This window comes from Scylla paramamosain, chromosome 29, assembly GCF_035594125.1.
Source record: "Scylla paramamosain isolate STU-SP2022 chromosome 29, ASM3559412v1, whole genome shotgun sequence".
Lineage (NCBI taxonomy): Eukaryota > Metazoa > Arthropoda > Malacostraca > Decapoda > Portunidae > Scylla > Scylla paramamosain.
The window spans coordinates 13,502,008-13,525,797 of NC_087179.1; the positions used below are offsets into that span (position 1 = coordinate 13,502,008).

Here is a 23,790-nt window from a genome sequence, read left to right on the forward strand (position 1 = left end):
AGATATCTTGTTAATCTGTCCCTAGAAGTGTAAAAACATCCTTAAAAACCAGTGTAACTTTAACTAGTCTTTTGAAAGCAGTGGTGTGGCACAGAGGTGTTGCTGAGTCAAGGTGTTTGATGAGTGTGGGTGACAGCTAAGGATTAATTTTTCTAGTGATAATTTTCTTCTACAGTGGAATTAGGCAGTTATCTTTTCAAAAGTGGGAATGATTTTTTTTATTACATTCCTTTCCCTCATGTGATTATAATTTTATCTAAGTGGGGATTATAACTATTTTTCTATGGGATTATTCTCTTTTTTCTCTAAAATGGATAGCCTCTTATTTTCTTAGAATGAGGACTACACACTCTTTTCCTCTGAGATTTAAATTCTTATATTTTAGGTAGGGATTATATTCTTATTTCTCAACATGAGAATTATTTTCCTTCTCTCTCTCTCTCTCTCTCTTTCTTTCTCCCGGTGGTGATTCTAATGAAGGAAATGCACAAACACACACACTCTTTTCCTTTTTACTGACAATGAGTAACGAACAGCGAACACACACACATCACAGAGCTACTGGAAAGTCACTCACTCACCCAGCACGCGTCACTCACTCCTCCCAATCTTCACAATATAGACCCATCATTTCAAAAAAGTCAAACAACAACAATATAACAATAAAGTGTATGCATGTGGTATTCATTATCTAAACACTTGATAAATACAGTAAAAAAAAAAAAAAAAAAAAAAAAAAAAAAACACAAATGGAAACTCTTAAGTACTGCAAAAGTAAAATGTAGATAAAAAATTTTCACACATTTTTTGGTGGTTTATCACATTATGACAGTTTGAGCAACACCATTTCTTACACGCACATGCACACACAAACACACACAAAGCACACACGCACAAGTACAGACATACACATGCATACGTACACACATATATTAATTTAATGTAAAAAATATGGGTAGTGTGGCTTGACGTTCCTAGCACAGAGGAGAGGGTTGCTGTGGTCGGCGGGAACAGTTGTGGTGTTGTGGTGGTGGTGGTGGTGGTGTTAGCGACTAAAAAATGTGTAGGTAATCAGATTAATATTAGATGACAGCAAAGCCTCATTCAGCGCCCATCACCTCATGCTGTGTGGCTGGCAAGTTTTCCCTCTTGTGCTGAGCTGGCTGAGTTAAAGGTACAGCAGCTTAGTGGTTCTGTCATGGTTTAGCAGATGCATGGTGCAGTGAGCCCTTAATGTTTTGGACCTGAACATGGGAGGACCAAGTGACAGTATTAAAGTGCCACAAAAACACTATCATGACACTGATTTAACCCTTTCACTGTGATACAAAAACAATTAACACCAACAGAAGAAATGCATGAAATCTTTATAAGCATCTAAAAGAAAGCAGAGGGATTAAAAGAATAGATTTTGTCATTTCTGGCCAGTTTGAAGTTGGAGGTGGCTGTAGATGTCTCAGATTAGTAATGAAGGAAAGGTGTACCAAATAACAGTAAAAGGGTTTAATTAAGGATCAGGTTGTTCCCCACAAAAAAAAAAAATCTGTATCTTCTATCTCTCTATATACCAGGCCAGCAATCCCACACATGGCAGCCAAGACAAAGCTGTATATCTTGGAATTAATTCAAACTATCCTAGGCTGGGCAGTATGATGGGTGATGACTATGTGCACTGTATGGAATGCTACAGTAATGTTCAAGTTGAAATTACCATTTTTACTCATTACTTTAACTTCCTGGTCACACTGAGGGCTCACTGCACCTTCATCACTTAGCAGTTTGTAATTTTTTTCATTGTACAGCCATGGGATCTTAATTCTAATACACTCATGTCTTGCTGCCATTTCTTCCATTTGCTTCACTTACATTAGCTAGGAACTAAGTAGTGGGTGGACAGTCTGGGGGCCTGCAGCTGGTCCAAACAGCTGTGGTCCCTGTGACCCCGGCAGGCTCATGCAGACTGTCCTGCCACTGCCACAGGTGTGAGTGCTGGTGGTGGAAGGGGGAGACTTTGCTGTGGTGAAGTACTAAAGCAACAGGCGGTTGTTACAAGATATCTTGGTGCATGTGAATGATGATTTGCTGCATAGAATTATCAGAATGTATACACTGCATATTATATGGAAAGACAACAGCAGTACAACCATCACACTGTAGATGTGGTGGCTTGCTTAAAATCACACATTGTAGAATTCAATCAATGTCTTTTTTATATTATATATTTTTTTCTTTTATATATGGTAAAATTCTTTTGGTAGAAATTCAAGTGTGGCTCATTAGTTGCCCGAGCTGAATCTTAAAGGCTAGAATGCTACAAAAATAGAGGCAAGTTATGTACAATATGTTGAACTAGAGTTATAGATCACAGTCCACAGGGGAAGATGGACACAAGCTGCTTCAAGCTGAGGTACAAAATGACTACCTAGTGTCGAGATGTGCCGAGGGGAAGGGAAGGGAAGAAGCAAGGGAAGCACACAGATTCACACAAAGAAGACACTACGACAGAAACCTCACATACAGACAGGCAGATGGTGAAGATGGAAGTTAAGGTAGAGAGACAAGCAAGATACATGAGGGAGGAAGATTATGCTGCAGGAGGGGAAGGGGTTTTAGTTTTAGAAAGGACACAGCAGCAGCAGTATTATCACGAGTGAAGTATTGTCGTGGGTTACTCGCCGCAGGGAAAACTATACAGGCTCCCGCAGCACTACTCTTGAGCGCACTGATGCTCAATGCAGGGAATCACCACCAGCAGCAGTGGCAGGCATCCTCTGCTGCTGGCATGTGATTTTTTTGGTTCCTCTTACAACTTGGATTACCCAGTCCGGTGCATTTTCTCCAGTGCTAAATGGTCCACTATGTGTCTTTTTGGCTTTCCTCTCCCTGAAGATGTGTGTGTTTTGGCCTAGTGTCGGATGAGTTGCCTCGGATGCCCTGAACATTCGCTCACTCCTTGTGTCCCATGTTAGTCACTTTCAGTATTTACTGCCTGCAAGTTTCCAACTTACATTTTGGCCTCAGCATTTGCCCTGAACAGTCACTCCAGCACTCATGTTCCTTAGAGAGTCACTTTCAGTCCCAGGAGCAAGTTCCAGGCTGCCACTGTAGCACTTAGGTTGCCTGCAAGATGCCTTCACTAATTTTCTTGCCCTCACAGGTTATCTCCACTGTGGATGCTACTTGCACTGGCAGCCAGGAACTCCCCGGTAGCTACTTGATGAACGAGGATGAGTGTTTCCTCTCCTGCTCCACCTGAGCGTTCCTCTCTGTAAGCTTCTCCAGGTGGCATTTGATGGCCAAACGAGCCGCCTGGACGCCGCTGTACTCCAGGTGACTGAACACTGTGCCCATGTGCAGCAGGTAGGCCAACAACAGCATGCCAGCCATGGACAGCACAGACAGGCCCATCAGTGCACCCAGGGACAGGTCCAGGGAGAGCACGGCCAGGTAGGCAAGCTCCAGGCCCAGCACCAACCCAGCCAGGGTGAGGTACAGTCGCCTGTTACAAGCCACCTTCTTCAGGCCCTGCTCACACACCGCTGCACCCTCCAGCAGGGCATCCGTCTGTGCCTGCAGCTCCGTGATGTTCTCTGTTGCATCCTCATCTGGGATGATAAAGACATGGGTTAGACGGGGGGTGGTGGTGTTCTGGAGTAAATTATAAATGTGAGTGACAGCAACATTTGACATAAGACAGAAATATCCTCCAACAGTACTGGAATATATCATGGCCACAGGTGGGGCTCTAGGAGTGTGCTATAAATGGTAACACACACACACACACAAATCTAAATGTAGAAAGAAAGTTAATTTAATTTATATATAGTTTTGGAGTATTGAGGGGATGAAATCAAGAAGGCACCAAACTCCACGAGAGAAGGACGAAGAGAACTGTTACCCAAGAGGAATACAAGGTATGTTAATTTATTATTGATCCCGATTGTTTTTGAGAAAGCTGCCTGGTAATACTATAATACAGTGTGTGTGAGTGTTATACTGTCAGTGCCAAAAATGATGTCTCAGTTAGTGTTGGGGTCCAAGCACCATGCAAATAGTTTTATCCAGGTGCATGGGAAAGCGGAGCACTGATAATATATGACCAGACAACTCGACAGACCTGGCCACACTTAAATGTTAACAGTTTTAGTATAGATATGACACAAGTGCGTGCATTCCCAAACTGACTTCTGCAAGTTATTGTTGCATATCTCTCCACGTCACCCACCAATGGTTTTGACACCACCTAATACTGGTGGAAAAATAATGTCTGTGGTTGCTGTGTGCCCAGGAATAAAAACATTTAAGAAATAATTAGTATTACTGGAATTTAAAAGAGAACTGTGTACTGGTAGGTAAGAACCAGTGCTGGGCACTTCTGCTAATTAGTCGGCAAATCAGCAATAGTGGAAGTTCCATTCCACTTGCGTCTGTGACAAAAAGGTCACTAATTTGCAGATTAGCTTTTGCGCTATTACTTCTGCTAACCTCCACTAACACATGAAGGACCCAGCCCAGTTCCCAGCTATTGATAATAGAATTTTTGTTTGAAGTTTGCATATGCAGGGTCAAGTTTTGTGGCAGTAGACTGCAAATATTGTGTAGTAACTATTTGTGATAGCAGATTTGTGATTGTGATTTAAATTAAATCTCAAAATTTACAGAATTGCGATAGTGAAAGTTACAGAATAAGTTAGCAGATTTGTGATAATGGAAGTTCAAATTCGTTAGTGATGCCCAACTCTGGTAGGAACACATGAGTGAATGATGCTGATCACAGAGCCCACCTTTGACAGGAGTGATGGTGATGATGGCCCGCACTGCTTCATGGTCTGAAAAGCTGAAGTCCCGCTGAGGCACACGCTGCGGCCATGGCTGGTCACACAGCTTGGTCTTCACCTGCAACACAGAACATATCACATCCACAACCTGGGAACACCTTGCTTAAAACACCCACTGGAATACTGCAAGCAGTGACTCAGTGCTGTGCTATCTGCCAGAAGCTTAGCATTTAGCTTGTGTACCTTGTGCGTGGAGGAGGCCTGGTAGAATATGTAGTCAATCCTGTTCCCTGAAGGGTTCGTGATCAGAGTCTTGACATTCGTGTAGCTATTGGCTGGAGTCTGGTTGGTCTCCCCACATGAGCCAGGTGTCTGAGGAAATTGTAAACACGTAATAATGCTGCAGCTTGAGAGAGGGACAGTACTTGTGTGAGGAAAAAAAATTCACAGAATTGTTAGTTGATTTCACTTTTCAAATATGGAATAGACTCTGTAGTAATCAGGTTGTTGTCAAGTCATTAGGGAGCTTTAGAAGAAGATTAGGCAAATTTATGGATGGGAATGATAGGTGAAAATAGGTAGGTATGTTTCATGCAGTGACTGCCCCTTGTAGGCCTGATGGCTTTTTAGAGCTTCCCTTATTTTATGCTCTACGATGCAAATGAATGAGTAATCTACATAAAAGGACCTTGAAAGTATGTGATAAACAATTCTGAACATCATTACCAATCTGGATCACACTTTATAGTTCAATTTAATTCATGAGGACATGAGACTAAAAGCATGCAAAAATAAGATAAAACTCTCACTCACACACTTATTTACTCTCACCAACTTTGCAACGCACACACACAAGTGTTCTACAATCACCAGTCACACAGGACACATGCAATGCACTCTGAACAACACAGGGATGAACAACACACCTTACAGGGACTATCAGTGTAAGTGTCCACCAGACCAGCATAAAACTTCACCATCCTGTAGGCAAAGTCAGTGGGGATGCAGTTGAAGTCGCCGGCGCATATCAGCACTTCTTCTGTTTTCTTGGCAAAGCGGATCAGCTCGGAGGTCTCGAAGGCTTGCGTGAGTCTGTGGTGGACATACTCATCCTCCTGCGGGTTGTACTCAGCGTGGAACTGTGCAGTGGCAGCCCAGGTGGGTGGGTAGAAGAGGGAAGGAAGGGGTGAATCAATAAAGTATGTATGTACATTTGTATCTTTAAGTGTAAGTTTGATTTTTTATAGAATAAAATGTTGATGAGTTTGTCAATGCAACTTGAAAGAGTTGGTACAAGGTTTCATTCAAAATGTGTTTCGAGTTTTAAGGTTTGACATTTTGTTGTTATTTATTTTGAAAGGCTTAGTAAATTAATTTCTTTCAAAATCAAATAATAAAAATGCATGTTTAATAAAGTTATGTGGGCTTAATGCCCTGTTGATGTTTATTTTAAGGCTCATTCTAATGACTTTGAATTGATTGGAATGAAAATGAGACAAACTACCAATGCTAACTGAAATTCAGAAACATAAAAAGAAAAAGTCATGTCCAAACAATGAGTCCCTCGCTAGCAAACCAGAAAGGAAGGACAAGACCAGCAAGGCTCGTCAGCAGCACACGGCTCAACTCACAGGCATCATGCACAGACAATCACCACCACCACCACCACCCACACCTGGCCAAGCCTCTCAGCACACTACTACACACTGCCAAGCACAAGCTGTCTGTCTAGCAGCTGTCTCCCTCACTCACATCTCCTGGCTGCTCTAAGTAACAACACACAAAAGGTTACTCGTCTCTAATAAACAAGTATAAACTGCAACCATAAGAGAGTTGCAAGTTTTTCTCTTTTCTATTCATATTCACACTTTTCTGAATACAAACTGCAGTCATAAATATCTTGCAAATAACTTTTCTCCACGGAAAAGCTGCAGCTGTAAACACAATACAAAGCACATGTTCCACAATTTCAAGAATTAGTTTGTATAAACAGAATCTTATGGTGAAAACAATGGGTGGAATACAAACTTCAAAGAATGAAAAGGGAGGAAGAAAACATCTCATCAAGAAAATAATAGATAAAACAATTATAAAATAAGTAAGTGGAAAATTAAATAAATAAGAAAAAACACTAAAACAGTCTTGGGCTGAAAGACAGAAAAGATTATGGACTTCGGAAAAAAAAAAAAAAAAAAAAAGACAGCAGCCGTGATTCAACAGTATTCATTCAAGAAGCTGCCACAATAAAAATAAATAAATAAGCAAAATAATATAAAAAAAAAAAAAACATCCCACTTGCCTCATCAATTTTTTTTTTTATCTGCCAGTTACCTGCACAGGTTTTTACCTAATCAGTGTATTCAATATAGAGGTGCACAACAAGCATTCCAGGTAATGAGAGCTGCTACAGCTGTGTTCCTCGTGTTCCATTCAAAAGGAGCTAAATTACTATAATATGATGGCTTCAAATTTCCACATCTTTTCATTCGGTTTCCAAATGTACAACTTGAAACATTCTGACAGTCCTAGCACACATTTGGCAAAAGTGTGAGATGAATAACTTCCTATTTTCCCAAGACAAAATACTGAGGAAAGAGGCAAAACACCAAGATCACTGACTTGGCCTTGACTTGCTGGTCTGTGTGTGTGTGTGTGTGTGTGTGTGTGTGTGTGTGTGTGTGTGTGTGTGTGTGTGTGTGTGTGTGTGTGTGTGTGTGTGTGTATTTTTTTTTTTTGTGTGTGTGTTTATGTAGGAGGGGCACCAGCCAAGAGAGAGAGAGAGAGAGAGAGAGAGAGAGAGAGAGAGAGAGAGAGAGAGAGAGAGAGAGAGAGAGAGAGAGAGAGAGAAAAGCCCACTGAGAGGTGTGTGTGTTTAGTGGTCGATAGAAATGGCACAGGTGTTTATTAATGGCAGGTAATAGCATGGATGAGTCACCTGTTTACCTACACACCTGACTATACATCCCCTTACAGAAGTGTGTGTGAGGCAGGATATGAGTACCATACCTTGTCTCCTTGAGGAAATAAATACCTACAAAGCACACAAGATTCATCAGTTTCTTTCCTCTACTTCTTTTAGTCACAGGAAACACAGTGGCTGGTAAAGTTGCCATCATCTTTTACTTCAGATTAGCCAGTGCAGCTTATTACAATGTCTCATGAGTTTGTTGCAGTTTGTCCTTCCTTTGTGTTCTTTTGCATTCGCACTCCCCTAAACCTTTTCACTGGTAATTGGCATATCTTTCCTTGAATCATAAACCACTCAGACATTTCTTTGTGCCCTCCAGTCGACTCTAAATGTTATGCTGGCTAGACTCAGGGAGATCTATTCTTTTAATCCACCTTCCTTTCTTGTAGGTCTTTTAAAGACCTTGCACAGTGCTTTAAATGTTGTGAATTGTTGTATATTGCAGTGAAAGGATTGATACTAAAGTTCTGTATCCCACACTTGGTATTCAGTTCTCCTTGAAAGCACACACACACACACACACACACACACAAACCAGTGACAGCCTTAATAAACATGAACAATGGAAAATGAGAAATGAAGCAAGGGAGATTCCAACACTCACAAAATAAAGAATGAAATACCATGACTGGAACCAAAAAGTGAGTGTAAAAAGTCCACAACAAACAAGCTCAAATTCCTCAGTTATAATGAAAGCATAAATAAAACAAAAAAAGTAGAATAAAAGAAGGAACATTTGGAGACTGCACATACCAATACTAATACAAGAAGCACGTACAAAAAATATCCACACACACACACACACATACACACAAACACACACACACACATAAAAAAAAACTAAATCAAGACATACAAAAACAATGCACACCATACACACACGAACACATGAAAAACAGCCCATAAACACACAAACCAAACAAAAGCACACACACCAGAGAAAAAAAAAGATAAAATAAATAAATAAATAAATAAAAAGAGGCACCTGAAGCATTCTCCACTCAGCAGCAGAAAAAAAAAAAAAAAAAAAAAAACAAGAGAGAGAGGGAGAGAGGAAGGGTAATAGCAGTGGCAGTAGTAGATAAGATAGCTACTTTATTTACTATGGGAATCTTCTCCTCCACCTCCTTCCCTGGGACTGAGCCACACAGGCGGACACACACACCCATTCTTTGGTGTTGTGGGGAGCTTATGAACTGTGGGGAGAGAGAAAGAGAGGGAGGGAGTGGGGAGACAGACTGAGACGGAAGGAGTGAGACAGAGGAGATATTATGGAGAACAGAGATGAAGATAAGGATGAGGGAATGATGAAAATAGCTAGGGGACAAAATGATGGAAGCAAGGGGGGGTTACTGAGAATGGGAGATGGGGATGGTGAAGAAAAGATGGCAAGTTATGTTAGGAAAAAAAAGATGAGGGATAGTAGACTTTACAGAAAACAGAACTAAGGATGAAAAGTGATGAAAAACTATGACTGAAGCATGTCAGAGGAGGTAATTGCCTTCCTCCACTGACAGATTTACATTATCATCAACATGAGAGAGAGAGAGAGAGAGAGAGAGAGAGAGAGAGAGAGAGAGAGAGAGAGAGAGAGAGAGAGAGAGAGAGAGAGAGAGAGAGAGAGAGAGAGAGAGAGAAGAGAGAGAGAGAGAGAGAGAGAGAGAGAGCTCAGAGGGGGGAACAGATGGAGACTTGAGGGGACATACTGAGGAGAACAAGGCTGTCAGATGTAAAGAGAGAGATTGCTCGGCATTATCAACTGCAATGGAAAAGACTGTCAATGAAATTCTCTTCAAATCTATCTATATATATATACAGTATACATACATTTATAAATGTCCAACACTTCATCCCACAATGCGAAGAATCATAAAAAGGATATATGCCACCACAATAACCACACCAACAAATACCATGAACATGGAAGCACAAAATGGTGAAATAAAATATACACTTTACTTTTTTTATGCTGGACCTGAAGGCAAAATAATACATCTGGACCACAGTACCCCACACAGCAAAGTCTGAAGTGCAAAAATAGACCTGCAATGCACAACTCCAGCCAGAAGGGACATCACAGATTTCACTAACTTATTCACAAGACACTGCAATGCTTTTCATCACAACTAATTCCCTGTACTGCTATTGGAGTGAATGTATTGAAGTCCACAGTGTTGCTTCTGGCTGGAGGTGTGTGTCGGTGGTGCCTTGTCTTGCAGAAGTGAAGGGGCTTGCTGCCAATGAGGAAAAGGTAACTGCCAAAGCCCTGAGTAACCAATGACTACCCTTAACTAATCTGTCAATATGTGCGAATATAAAATCCAAAAAAGCTCTTTCATGTAGTTTTGTTAGCTTCTTTTTTTTACTCCTCAACAGTTTTGCAAGCTTCATTTTTACCCTTGGCCAGTTCTGCAAGCTTCAATAAATAACCTTTACCATCACTTCACCTTCAGCACCAGCAATAATACATAATAAACACAGACGGAAAAACACGACAAAAAAATACAATAAATAAAATAAAACATGACAGGAGAACACCCTGACACACACTCCCTGACACAGAGATGACAGGTGCCAGAGAGACCCTTTGTGGATCATAAAGGACAGTGACAGGCTAGACAGACAGACAGACAGACAGACAGACATACATACAGACAGGCTTGGCAAGAAACAGGTTAACAGTAAACAAATCCCACATGCACAAATTTAAATCTAATACAAGTACACATGCTGTGGGAGAGAGAGAGAGAGAGAGAGAGAGAGAGAGAGAGAGAGAGAGAGAGAGAGAGAGAGAGAGAGAGAGAGAGAGAGAGAGAGAGAGAGAGAGAGAGAGAGAGAGAGAGAGAGAGAGAGAGAGAGAGAGAGAGAGAGAGATAGAGAGATACATTAACCATACTAAGAAACCTGAAAAAAACAGTTATGCAAACACTAAAACATCAAATAACTAATTGGCACAAAAAGTCACAGAAAAAAAAAACTACAAGCAAACAAAAATAGTACTAACAACAAACTTACAAACAACAAACTACATATGTAAACACAAAACACAAACACCACCACCATAGAGAACAAAAACACACACACATACACACACAAACCTCAAAAAACAAACCTGAAACCACACAAATTTGGACAAGACACGCACATACACACGCACACGCACACGCACACACACACACACACAAAAGACCCCCAGGAACTCACATGTGTGGTGGCCAGGAGCATTGGGACCCCATGGCGAACAGTGCGACAGAGGGCCACCCCCTTGCCACCCCACCAGTCTCCGTGCAGCAGCTTGTGTGGGTAGCCGTTGAGGGCAAAGCGGTGATAGTGAACCTCTGTGATTGGGGAGCGGGACAGCACACACAGGCCAGACCCCACGCAGCCGCTGTAGAAGGTGTGCGAGTAGGGCAGTACCTTGTTCACCTGAGGAAGGAAGTGAGGGAGATGCTGGTTGGTTGAGTGTGTATTTGGCGAGGAATGTAACAATGTAGTGTCCTTTATACAATATTCAGTGTTTTCTTTGTTATAATCACTGAAATGCTTGACTGAGTGGCCTTCTTTATCAGTAAACAAGTAAACAAGTAAATAAGCTATGTAATAAATACCACACTCCTTTGTACATTATTCAACATGTTTTCTTTATCGTAAGCCCTGTAAACTGTGATGGAGACAGCTGTAGTGCTGATGGAGAAAGTTTTGTTTATTTACTTTTCTTTCTCTTTTTGTGATAGCTGATTGTATTATGGTAAATCCTTTACTTACATACCTATGGCTTCAGGGTAAAAAGAAAAAATTGTTGCTCTCTCTCTCTCTCTCTCTCTCTCTCTCTCTCTCTCTCTCTCACACACACACACACACACACACACACACACACATATATATATAAAAGTAAGATGCCTAAACAGCACAAATACAACTTTCCTTATAGTAGCTGACATATAGAGAATAGAGTGCACAGTGCAGTGATAAAAGACAGAAGTGTGCATTAACTAAAGGAAAAACTAGATAAGGATGGAGGAACAAACAGGTATAGTCCAAGTCCTGTATACTAAATCAAGCTAGATACACATGGTTTAGTGCACTGTGGCATTGCAGCATTGGTCCTTCAAATTAGTGCATTAATGTAATAATCCTTTGAATTGTACATTTTAAGTTAATGATTTGGCATTTCCAATTATCTATATCATTTCACTGCCCTGTTCCTTACTCATTTATTTTCCTTACTCCCAGATATTTTCATTTCGGTGCCATTCAAATAAAACTTCATAAGACAATTTTCCAATTTGTACACATCGTCCTTGTTTTACTATCTCAAATAAAGTATTCATCATTTCATCACTCACTACCTCTTTAGCACACACCAAAATGTATTAAGTTGTATAAACCTCTCAGTGAAAACACCACCAGTATTCTATTACCTTGGAGGCAATGATGTCATAATCTACACTAGTATTCTATCACTTATCTTAGAAACAATGAAGTTTTGTATTCCCATTAATGAAAACACCAATATTCTATTACCTTACAGGCAATGAAGTTGTAGTTTTCCTCTCATTAAAAGCAACACCAGCATTCTAATCCTTACTTTTACCTTAGAAGTGATGAACTTTTGTTTTCCCATTAATGAAGACACTACCAGCATTCTATTCTTTTACCTTAGAAGCTATGAAGTTTTGTATTCCCGTTAATGAAAACAACACCAGTATTCCATCACTCACCTTGGAGGCAATGAAGGTGTAGTCTGCCTTGGACCACACCTCCTGCAGGAACACAAAGTCATATTCCTCATTGCCAGTCACCAACTGCTGCACGATGGCCTCCATCCGCGCCTCCCGGTCCTTCGAGATGCCCGGGATCCCCCTGCGTGGTACAGACTCACAGGTTACACAAGGTACACAGATCTTCAGGAGCAGGCATTGTAAGTTTCTTTAGAGGGTGATTTTTTGGGGAGGATTCATGCAAACTTTGGTGTATGTGTGTGTCTGTATCTTAAATGGTGTAAATTTTTAAGGATATACAGATCTTTAAGTGGTGTAATATTTTTAAATGGTATATATATGTCTTTAAATAGTATATAGATCTTTAAATGGTATGCAAATCTTTAAATGGTATATAGATCTTTAAATGGTATACAAATCTTTAAATGGTATACAGAGCTTTAAATGGTACATAGCCTTTAAATGGTATAAAATCTTTAAATGGTATGGAAATCTTTAATTAGTATACAAGTCTTTAAATGGTATACAAATCTTTAATTGGTATACAAGTCTTTATAACATCTTTAAATGATATAGGCAATACAAAGGTAACAAAGGCAAAATTCTCAGGATCAGTAATTAGGATTAGGCCAAGAAATTATGGGTTTAAGCTTGGTAAGGTTAGATTCAAAGAGCTGCAAAGGAACTGGTTCTCAAACAGAGGGGTAGATGAGTAGAATAGACTCAGTAATCAGGTGCTCAGCCATTATGGAGCTTTAAAAGAAAACCCAATGAATTATGGATAAGAACAACTGGTGGAAATAGGTGAGTTTCATGTGTAGACCTGATGGCTTCCTGCATCTTGATTTGGCATTCCCAATTATCTATTCATCATTTCACTGCCCTGTTCAATACTCGCTTCCTTTAGTATATTCTCAAATATTTAAATTTCTGTGCCATTCAAATAAAACTGTTCATATAACCTAACCTAACTTAACCCTTTAACCCTTTCACTGCAATACAAAACACTTAACATCACCATAAGTAATGCATGAAATCTTTATGACCACCTATGTACAAGAAAGAAGGGGATTAATAAGAATAGATATTTCAATTTCTACCCAGTTTAAATATTGGAGGTGGCTACAGAACAAGTAAAGATGTCTCAGAGTAATGAGTAATAAAGGAAAGAAGTACCAAATGGCAGTCAAGTCAATAGGAGTGAACACCAATGAACCTCAAGCAGCAATACACAAGTCCTAACTATGGCACTGATTTAACTCGACACAAGCTACAGGTTAGGATTAGATGCCACAACAATGAAGCCGGGAGGTAGCGAGGTAGCGAGTATTAACCCCGCCCCAAGTGTTTATTATGATAGGGAAGTGGTCCTCTTAGAATGCCAAAGTGGTGAGACTGTCATGCAGCAAGGCCACATTCCCCAGCTTGCCTAGTAGTGTTCTTTTGGGTGATCTTGGGTGACAGTGTAAAGGGAGAGGAGATGCAATGCTCTACGTGTACCAAGAAATATGAAGGGAGAAGAAATGTAATGTTCTGTCTAGGGATATGAACCTGGGCCCTCTTGTTGTGAGATAAGGATGCTAACCACTGAGGCATGTGAGAACTGTGGCCCACTTATCACTGACGCAAGCCATTAAATCAGGTGGATATCTAGAATGATTCACCAGGTCAAAACTACAAGCTTGCAAGTTTTACAAAATGCAAGTTTCACGAGGACACTGCATTTTCCGTCTCTCACACACTAAAGTCCTATACATGCACCTCTAAAAAGAAAAAATAAATAAGCAAAATAAAATTAAATTAAAATAAGAACAAATAAAAATTAAAAATAAAAAGATGAATAGGTAAAAATAATAAGAATAAATAAAGGAAATGGAAAATTATGAAAGTGAGTAGAAACAAGTAAAGAAACAGGTAAATGGAGTGAAAAAACATGTAAAGGAAATGGAAAATTATAAAAAAAATATATATAAAAGTACATAAACAAATAAAGTATATGAAGACAAACAAATAGAAAAAACACACACACACACACACACACACACACACACACACACACACACACACACACACACACACACACGACCACAAACTTTCTCTTCCACTCCTCCAACAGGGACTCACCAGACATTGAGCGTGAGGACCTTCACCTCCACTGCCATGTTGGAGTCCTTCTGGGCACGCTCGGGGACGGTCATCTGTCTGGAGCGCCCTCACCGACGCCTCACTTGCTGACGGCCTGGTGGGGAGAGGGAGGAGAGGGAAGGTAAGACATGGATATGTACACAGGGGGTCTATATAGAGAGTTGTGGTGGCAAAGCTGCTTCCTTCCTGCCTGAGAAACACCAGTAATCACATTCTTTATTACTTTCCCTGCTAGGTAATCTTTCCCATGATCATTATACAACTTTGAAATGAATAGTTTTTGCACCATAGTCACTTAAACCCCTTAACTGCCAATTGCCAATAACTCTGATACATCTTTACTAGTTCTACAGCCACATCCAATCTTTGAACTGGGAAGAAATAGCAAAAATGCTTTCTTTTTCACCACTAGCTTTTTTTGTAGATGCTTATAAAGACTTCATGCATTGCTTCTGGTGCTGCTAATTGTTTCATGTCGCAGTGAAAAGGTTAAAATATGTTTTTATGCAGCTAAGTGATGATTAAGTTAATGTCATATTCTTTATCTTTCTTTATATCCATGGAAATTATTTAACTCTTCCACTGGTATTTTGCGCATCTTTCCTTAATTCATGACCACTCTGAGACACTTTTCCTACTTCCACAGCCACACCTAAAACATTACACTGGCTAGAAACGGCAAAATCTGTTTCTTTTTATCCTCTTCTTTCTTGTAGGTGCATATAACATTTTCACACCTTGCTTTTAGTGTTGTGAAGTGTTGCATGTGACATTGAGAGTTAATACAATGGTCTGAATGTTGATAAAAGACAGCCTCAGCAGCAGAAAGGTCAAACACAGTCATTCAGATGCAAATTCAATACAAAGATAGTAAGGAAAGAAGGGTCAGGTGGTTCAGTTCTGTTCCTATGTCATCTTGTAAACTGAACCAGCAGCCTAAGTAAGCAGCTACAGTGTGTCCATCACCTGTGCTAATGCTATGTTACTGTAAGGTGATAATCTAGGGCATAAAAACATGACTACTGTACCTGTCAAAAAAACAGAGGACATGCAGTAAGAAGAAAATAAAGAAATAACTTGGTAAGAAAAGATCATACAGGAAATAAAAATAACTAAATAACTTGGTCACACACAAAAAACAATGAAATAACTCAGTAAATAAAAAATAAAATAAAACAACTCAATAAACAGAAGAATAATAAAATAACTCAGGAACCAGGATTTTCTAGATTAATTGAGGGGAAGTATCTCTCTCTCTCTCTCTCTCTCTCTCTCTCTCTCTCTCTCTCTCTCTCTCTCTCTCTCTCTCTCTCTCTCTCTCTCTCTCTCTCTCTCTCTTAGTGTCTATTTCTAATGTTTTCATTCACAGTCAATCAAAATCACTTTTACCCTTTCCTCAATTTTCCTCACTCGGTCATATCATTTAAGAACTTTCTTCCCCCCACCACTCTCTCTCTCTCTCTCTCTCTCTCTCTCTCTCTCTCTCTCTCTCTCTCTCTCTCTCTCTCTCTCTCTCCTTCCTTTCCTAAGCTAAGAAATATGAAAGTCCAGATTTTACAAATGAAGTTAAAAATCACACACATATAAAGTGTAGCACTTCAATTTAGCGCACACACACACACACACACACACACACACACACACACACACACACACACACACACACACACACACACACACACACATACACACACACACACATTTCACATTCCCAAACACAAAGCTAATACAACATAGCAATTCATTCAACCCTATACATACAACACTAAAACACACTCCCCAATACTCAGAAAATTTGAGGTCTGGACAACTGGGGTCCTTTACATGAGCAAGGGAGCATAAGAGGCTGTAGTGGCAAGATACAGGGAGACATCTGGCAGGTGGAAGGCAGGTGGAAAAAGGCAAAGGCAGGAAAAAGAAGAAAAGAGAGGAGAAGAGAAGAGAGAAGCAGAGTGTGAATCATGGGGAGGGATTAAAGAAGACCAGGTGGGATGAGAGAGAGAGAGAGAGAGAGAGAGAGAGAGAGAGAGAGAGAGAGAGAGAGAGAGAGAGAGAGAGAGAGAGAGAGAGAGAGAGAGAGAGAGAGAGAGAGAGAGAGAGAGAGAGAGAGTGGTGTGAAAGATGAGAGTAAAGGTGATGAGGAGGAAAAAGAGAAAGAAGGAAGGAAGGAAGGAAGGAAGGGAGAATAATGAAGGAAGTAAAACAAAACAGAAAAAAAAAATTGAGAAATGAAAATACAAAGAAAAATCAATGAATGCGAGAGAGAGAGAGAGAGAGAGAGAGAGAGAGAGAGAGAGAGAGAGAGAGAGAGAGAGAGAGAGAGAGAGAGAGAGAGAGAGAGAGAGAGAGAGAGAGAGAGAGAGAGAGAGAGAGAGAGAGATGCCACAAAAGGAGTCATAAAGTGGGAGAGGGAGAGACATTTAATTATGGGAGAACACTAAACAAGAATTACATCATGAGAAAAACTACAAGGAGACGCTGGTGAGGAAAGACTCCCAGGTGGTGATGGAAAGAGAGAGAGAGAGAGAGAGAGAGAGAGAGAGAGAGAGAGAGAGAGAGAGAGAGAGAGAGAGAGAGAGAGAGAGAGAGAGAGAGAGAGAGAGAGAGAGCAAACAGGATTAAAATAAAGTACACATTTAAAAGAAAACAAAAATAACAGGAAAGGCAGACAAAAAAGTGTTAAGTAAACATTAGAAAGCTTTCTTATAGAGAATAATAACTATAGAAACTACAACAAACACTACCACCACCACCACCACCAACAACAACAACAACAACAATAACAAAAACAAAATATTAAACACACCTAAGTGACTTTTCATCTTCAACAGAAAAACTAGAAAACTAAGATTCAAAATAAGAACTAATTTGCAGGAAAAACAGTACAATATTAGACCAAGAAACACAAAATACAATAAACCATCAACATAAATCACACCAAAACACAAATAAGGAGGTTGTGAGAGAGAGAGAGAGAGAGAGAGAGAGAGAGAGAGAGAGAGAGAGAGAGAGAGAGAGAGAGAGAGAGAGAGAGAGAGAGAGAGAGAGAGAGAGAGAGAGAGAGAGAGAGAGAGAGAGAGAGAGAGAGAGAGGTTTAGATCCTACACACACCTTTCCCTTGCACCACTCTATAATACCCTGGTTTAATACTATTGGCAGAGTGGCAGCCCTCAAACAAGGCCAAGAATGCTGGGAGTCTGTGCAGCAAGAGATGATAATAAGAGGTGATAAGGGACACAGAACACAAAACAACTCCGATGCAGGACACAAAATAGACATGACAGATGCAAGGCTTGAAATGCGTTGCTGATAACAAAGATAACACTGGGAGTGAAGCATGGGAGGAGTTTGTGTTTTTACAGTCTGTACTGTTGCATATGCGGCATTATATATAGTTGCTAGGGAATGCTTCTGTACTGTTGTGGCATTGTAAAGGGTGATGTAATGATAATGATGATGATTGTGATGATGATGATAGTATTAGTTCATAAAACACAAAGGTTATGAATATATTTTGTGTTATGCTTACTGATTTCTTTCTTCTAAATAGTAAGCATGATTTATTATTCTCATAGTGTGCTATAATCTTGTAGTTTAGATTAATCTTCAACACTTTCACTGCTATATGGCAAATCTTTCCTTAATCAGTAACCACTCTGAGACATCTTTTCTTGTTCTATAGCCATATGTAAAATCTATTCTTTTGTATACCCTTCTTTCTTGTAGATGCTCACAAAGACTTCATGCATTGCTTTTAGTGCTATAAATTGTTGCATATCACAGCGAATGAGTTAAAAATTTATGTGCTCCCATGTGAGGCGAGTCAGGTCGTGCTTAACATTTAGGTAATCATGTAGGTAATGTTCAGCATGTGCTTGTGTGGTGCCTCTGTTGAGGGACGTGTCATGTGACTGAGTGTGGCTGTGATGTGTGACAGACTGCTGACTCCAGGGATCATCTGCACTGAGCTCTTCATTCTGTTTGGTCATGTAAAGGGAGCAAGTGTGGCATCAACAAAGAAACGGAAAATAAAAGCAAAACAACAGATTGAATATAAATAAACAAAATAAATAAAGCAATACACACTAAGCTCAAATTTTGTTCCTATATCCTTCCTATACACACCCAAACAAAGTAGAATAAATATAAATAAATAAAATAAGTAAAGCGATACCAAGTTTGAATTTTGTTCCCATATTCTTTCCATGTACACCCATCAGTACACCCTGACTCATCTACCACACACTTTCCTGAGCAAGACAAGAGTGTGCACAGAAAAGCATACATTAGCAATGGAATAATGAAGTTCAGCAGTTTCTTATGCTAAGATGACAACTCTCCTTCACACAACTACATGCACTTGATGCTCACACACCACTTGAAATTCAACACTATGATCCTTTTTGACCTTTCTTTGGGGAATGGAATCTCAGTGGGCTTTTTTTTTTTCAGTGTTTTTGTCATCCTAGGCCCATATTGCATAAAAAAAGTGTGGTGGCAGGCCAATCGACAATCCACCCACATTAATGTGATTTGGCAAGCAGTTAACTTGTGCTATTGTCAATGTCCTGCCAGGGTGTTCAGTCCTTGGCCACTCCCTCTCCTGGCTACCCTATGGATCAGCTACTCAGTGGTGCTATTTCAAGGACATGATGGGAGGGGCGCTGCACTAGTGGAGTTAAAATTTCAGTAGATAAAGTAAAACAAGCCCAGACATGTATAACTCACTGCTCCACTCCAAAACAAAACATTACTATCATCAAACATAATAATGAAAAGACCCTTATAAAAAAAAATATGTAATGAAGGCGAATGAGAACCAACCATACCACTTACACCAACACTAGATAACTGAACACACACACACACACACACACACACACACACAAACACCTGATGACCCACGAACTTAAGGTGACACAACAGGCAAGCACTATCACCTGAACCACCTGAAGCCCTGCAATCTCAATCTGACACCTGTAGATAACCCTTGATTAACTTTTGTATATGGTGGCACTCAATTCTTACACCAATCCTTTGTTATCACCCATCACTGCAGGAGAGAGAGAGAGAGAGAGAGAGAGAGAGAGAGAGAGAGAGAGAGAGAGAGAGAGAGAGAGAGAGAGAGAGAGAGAGAGAGAGAGAGAGAGAATTTTACTAGTACTAACATGGCCCATCTTACACCACCTGACCAGTATTGTCTAACTAATAGAGCTTCAGTTTGCCTATTCCAGTAAACCCAACAACACTGACAAGAGGCGTGTCTGTACCTGTCTGTACCTCAACATGCCAGGTGCTTTTGGTAGGTAAGTTGGCAGTGGAGAAAGAAAAAGGAAATAAAGGAAAAACTAGGAAAAAAAAAGGCAAGGAGGAAAATATCTTGGAGAAAATAGGAGGGAGGGAAAGTAAAGTAAAAAATAGATGGAAGAAAGGAGAAAAACAATAAAGACAAAAGAAAGGAAAGTGAAGGGAGAAGAAAAGAAAGGAGAGCTAAAATTGAGGAAGGATAGGCAGAGGAAGAGGAAGGAAAATGTAGAAGCTTTTAACCAAAATGTACACTCTCCTGTCACATACACTCTCCTAGGTGTTACATACATTCCTAATACACTAAGGGTGATGAGGAGTAGAACCAATCCTAATGCTAATCACTACAGAGAGAGAGAGAGAGAGAGAGAGAGAGAGAGAGAGAGAGAGAGAGAGAGAGAGAGAGAGAGAGAGAGAGAGAGAGAGAGAGAGAGAGAGGAATAAAAATAATAGAAAAAGCATCCAAATTTACCTTAATTCCCCGACATAAAATAAATAAATAAATAAATAGATACTACAAAGCAATAAAGAAAAATAAACAAAAATATTAAAGTTTCAACACACACACACACACACACACACATTGAGCATTCATTAATTTCGACACACACACACACACCATTCAACACAAAGAAGAAAGAAAAACACAGTACTTCTCCTTCCCCATTTCTTCCTTCCTTCGTAAACACATACTGGGCCTAACACACACACAGACACACACACACCATTCAACACAAAGAAGAAAGAAAAACACAGTACTTATCCCTTCTCCATTTCTTCCTTCCTTCGTAAACACATACTGGGCCTAACACACACACACACACACACACACACACACACACACACACAAACACCAACATTAAGGTCACGTATTAAAGAAAAACAAATAAAAACACAATCATGCAAAGTAGGTGAATAGGTTAATTCCTCTATTCTGTACGGTATTCCAGGTTCATGTGGACAATCTGGGGTGCGTGTGTGAAGGGGTGAGCTGTATTTACCTTAGGGGAAGAAGAGGAGGAGGAGGAGCAGGACGTGTGAGTGGAGTAGTGGAGGAAACTGTCAGACTGCCTGTTCCCTCCCTCTCCCTCTCTCTCTCCCAGTGTTGCCAACTTGATTCACCGCTATGACCGTGGAAGGTATGACTTATGTAAAATACTTGGCTGTGAATGGAATATAATCAAGCTATTAAATAAGATATAAAAGCTATCAAGGTAATTCTATTGATCTAAGACACACGGAAGTATAAAAGTAAGTAGATGAATAAAAGACTCTAGCTCAAAATTAACATTATTAATCTCTTAGTAAAATATCTACCAAGCCTTCAGATATAGTTAAGGTGAAGACTAAGATATAAAACTATTAAGGAAATTCTAATGACCTAAGACACACACAAAGTATGATATGATACATATAAATAAAAGGCTCTTGCTCAAAATTAGCATATTCATCTCTCGAGTCCACAGATGTAAAGGTGGTGAAAACTTAGATATAAAAGCTATTAAGGGAATTCTAGTGATCTAAGACACACAGAAAGGTATAAATTAAGTAAATAAATAAAAGATTACTGCTTAAATTTAGTTAATTATTTCCTGAGTAAAATATCTATCTAGTTAGCATATAATCTCCCCATTATGTAATTACACTTTATCATTTATGTCTGTTAACGTGGATCTTTCTACTTTTATGAGGTTGATGCATCGCCAAAACCATCACCAAATTCATGTTTCCGCTATATTAGATCAGGCGCTAAAGGTAGCACCCATACCAGTACTTTGGCTACACTGCCCCCTCCCTCTCGAGTTTCTCAGTGTTGCCAACCTTCGCTTTCTTGTCTAGCTTTGCATTATTAGTCAAAGCTAAATAGAGCCGCTGTTGTGTGTAAGCCTCATCCACAGTGGCCTGCTTTGCACTGCTCAGTCATTCAAGTTTTTTTGTTTCGCGTCTTCCTTCACACAACCCGTCCGGCCAATGTTGCCAACCATGGGAAAGTAAAACATTATTGCCAACTGGAGACAGTTCATATTGCAGAACTGTCTCCAGAACAAAAATATAAAATTAATTATTGATATTTCAGTTCTTGTAAATGTTTCTAATTTGCATTTTATAAGATGTCTAATACGACGGCAGATGTACGTGTGTATAAACAGCAAGGACACAAGAACACAGACACGAGTTTATATATATATATATATATATATATATATATATATATATATATATATATATATATATATATATATATATATATATATATATATATATATATATATATATATATATATATATATATATATATATATATATATATATATATATATATATATATATATATATATATATATATATATATATATATATTATATCATATTGATCGTAAATAAAATCGCGAACAGTTCGACATATCACGTGAATTAATGTATGATGAACACTATACTAGTTTCATGATGGCCGATCGTATAACAATATGTACTTGCATATCATAGATCGTGTACTTTTTTATTTCAAGGAGGAGGAGGAGGAGGAGGAGGAGGAGGAGGATAACAGGAAGACAACAACAACAACAACAACATCAATTAACCAACCAAACACTCAACAAACCAAACAAACAAACAAACACGCGAAAATAAGTAGACTATCAAATCATCACCACTAACTAAACCTCTAAATAGACAAATTAATATACCGTAAAATTCATACCCAAGACCTAAAGTATCGTACACGTACCTGGGTTACAAAAACATGGTTGTCATGATGAATGATGGGCAGTTTCCTAGTAAAGCACCCACGTCACCGGTGAAGGGATGAAAACAACACGTGTACCCCTCCAGCGGGCGGGGATTTACACACGGAACTTTCGGAACTTTCAAGGCTGTGTAAGGAAAGGCTATTATTTCCAGGAAGAGCAACACATTTCCAGCATGAGCAATCGAAATGCACTGGTTTACCGAGATTGACTAGGGAGAGAGCAAGTTTGAAGATGAGCAAGAATGAAGAGGAGGATTCTAAAGATGGAAATTATTGAGATGGAAAGGGATCGATCGAAGGCCAATGTTATAGATGGGAGGAAATTCAAGTCATTCTAAACACGAGTGAAAAAGGGAAAAGAGATAAGAAAGGAAGTACTATTATAAAGATGGGAAAGGCAAAACGATTCTAAAATGAGCAAAGATCGAAGGGATTTTTCAAAGATAGTTACACAAGAGCAGTCTTGAGGATAAACAAGAAATTAAGATACTGAACAATGACAGAAAATTGTAAAAATGACTATGGAAGAATGATTTTAGGAACAGACAAGAAGAAGTATAAGACAAACAAATCTACGGTAGGATAATTTCAATGATATCCATGGAAATGTAGCACGTCAAACATAGAGTTACGACATGAAATTAAAAGAGAACAAAGCGTTTCAGAGTAAGAGCACAACAAGTCTGCTATCTCAAAACACAAGGGAAAAAAATATACTAAATCTGTTTCACTCTTTTCCCTTCTACCTTTCCCAGTATAATTTGTCTAAGTGAGCTGCGAGGAGAGTGCGCATTCCCTGTCACTCTAGCCTTGCCCTCGTTAACGAAGAATGCAAGAGAGCTATTTCCTTACAAACACATACATATTTATTGAGGTTACATGAATACAGTATTAAGGGTCATGAGGGAGGGATTGAAATGCAAGGCTACGTAAGGTTTGAGAGTCTCTGGAAGGTAAAATTTTAATGAGTGTTATGTAAAGAGGAGGGGAAGGGCGCGCCGCTCATTATGATACCAGGGAAGTCCACGATCTGGTAACACTGCACCCCCTTTTCTCTCTCTCTCTCTCTCTCTCTCTCTCTCTCTCTCTCTCTCTCTGCACGCATACACGTACTTATGAAGAAGAA

General features: G+C 39.5%; 1 protein-coding gene across 7 annotated transcripts; it reads right to left on the bottom strand.

The window, feature by feature from the left end:
• Positions 1-500: 500 nt before the first annotated feature.
• LOC135115357 (putative neutral sphingomyelinase) lies at positions 501-23,602 on the bottom strand. 7 transcript variants are annotated; one of them, XM_064032036.1, is made up of 10 exons: positions 22,644-23,597; positions 20,918-21,040; positions 14,592-14,706; positions 12,468-12,609; positions 10,951-11,172; positions 8,841-8,984; positions 5,705-5,917; positions 5,022-5,150; positions 4,785-4,896; positions 501-3,605 (listed from the first exon to the last, which is right to left on the bottom strand). In XM_064032036.1, the coding sequence occupies exons 3-10, from the start codon at positions 14,663-14,665 to the stop codon at positions 3,211-3,213; spliced, it is 1,431 nt and encodes a 476-aa protein (XP_063888106.1). In that variant the 5' UTR covers positions 14,666-14,706; positions 20,918-21,040; positions 22,644-23,597; the 3' UTR covers positions 501-3,210. The 7 variants fall into 7 exon arrangements, with proteins under 7 accessions (XP_063888106.1, XP_063888105.1, XP_063888108.1 ...); XM_064032035.1 differs by having other exon boundaries at positions 20,918-21,079; XM_064032038.1 differs by having other exon boundaries at positions 8,850-8,984; positions 20,918-21,079; positions 22,644-23,596.
• Positions 23,603-23,790: the final 188 nt, after the last annotated feature.

Bases quoted from the DNA above. Each gene is read 5' to 3' on its own strand.
- LOC135115357 (XM_064032037.1), bottom strand. From the start codon at position 14,665: ATGACCGTCCCCGAGCGTGCCCAGAAGGACTCCAACATGGCAGTGGAG. The intron at 5,918-8,840 runs GTAGCTATCTTA...GCCACTGCACAG, and splicing joins AGATTCCCATAGTAAATAAA to TTCCACGCTGAGTACAACCC. The intron at 3,606-4,784 runs GTGGGCTCTGTG...TTATCATCCCAG, and splicing joins CACCATCACTCCTGTCAAAG to ATGAGGATGCAACAGAGAAC.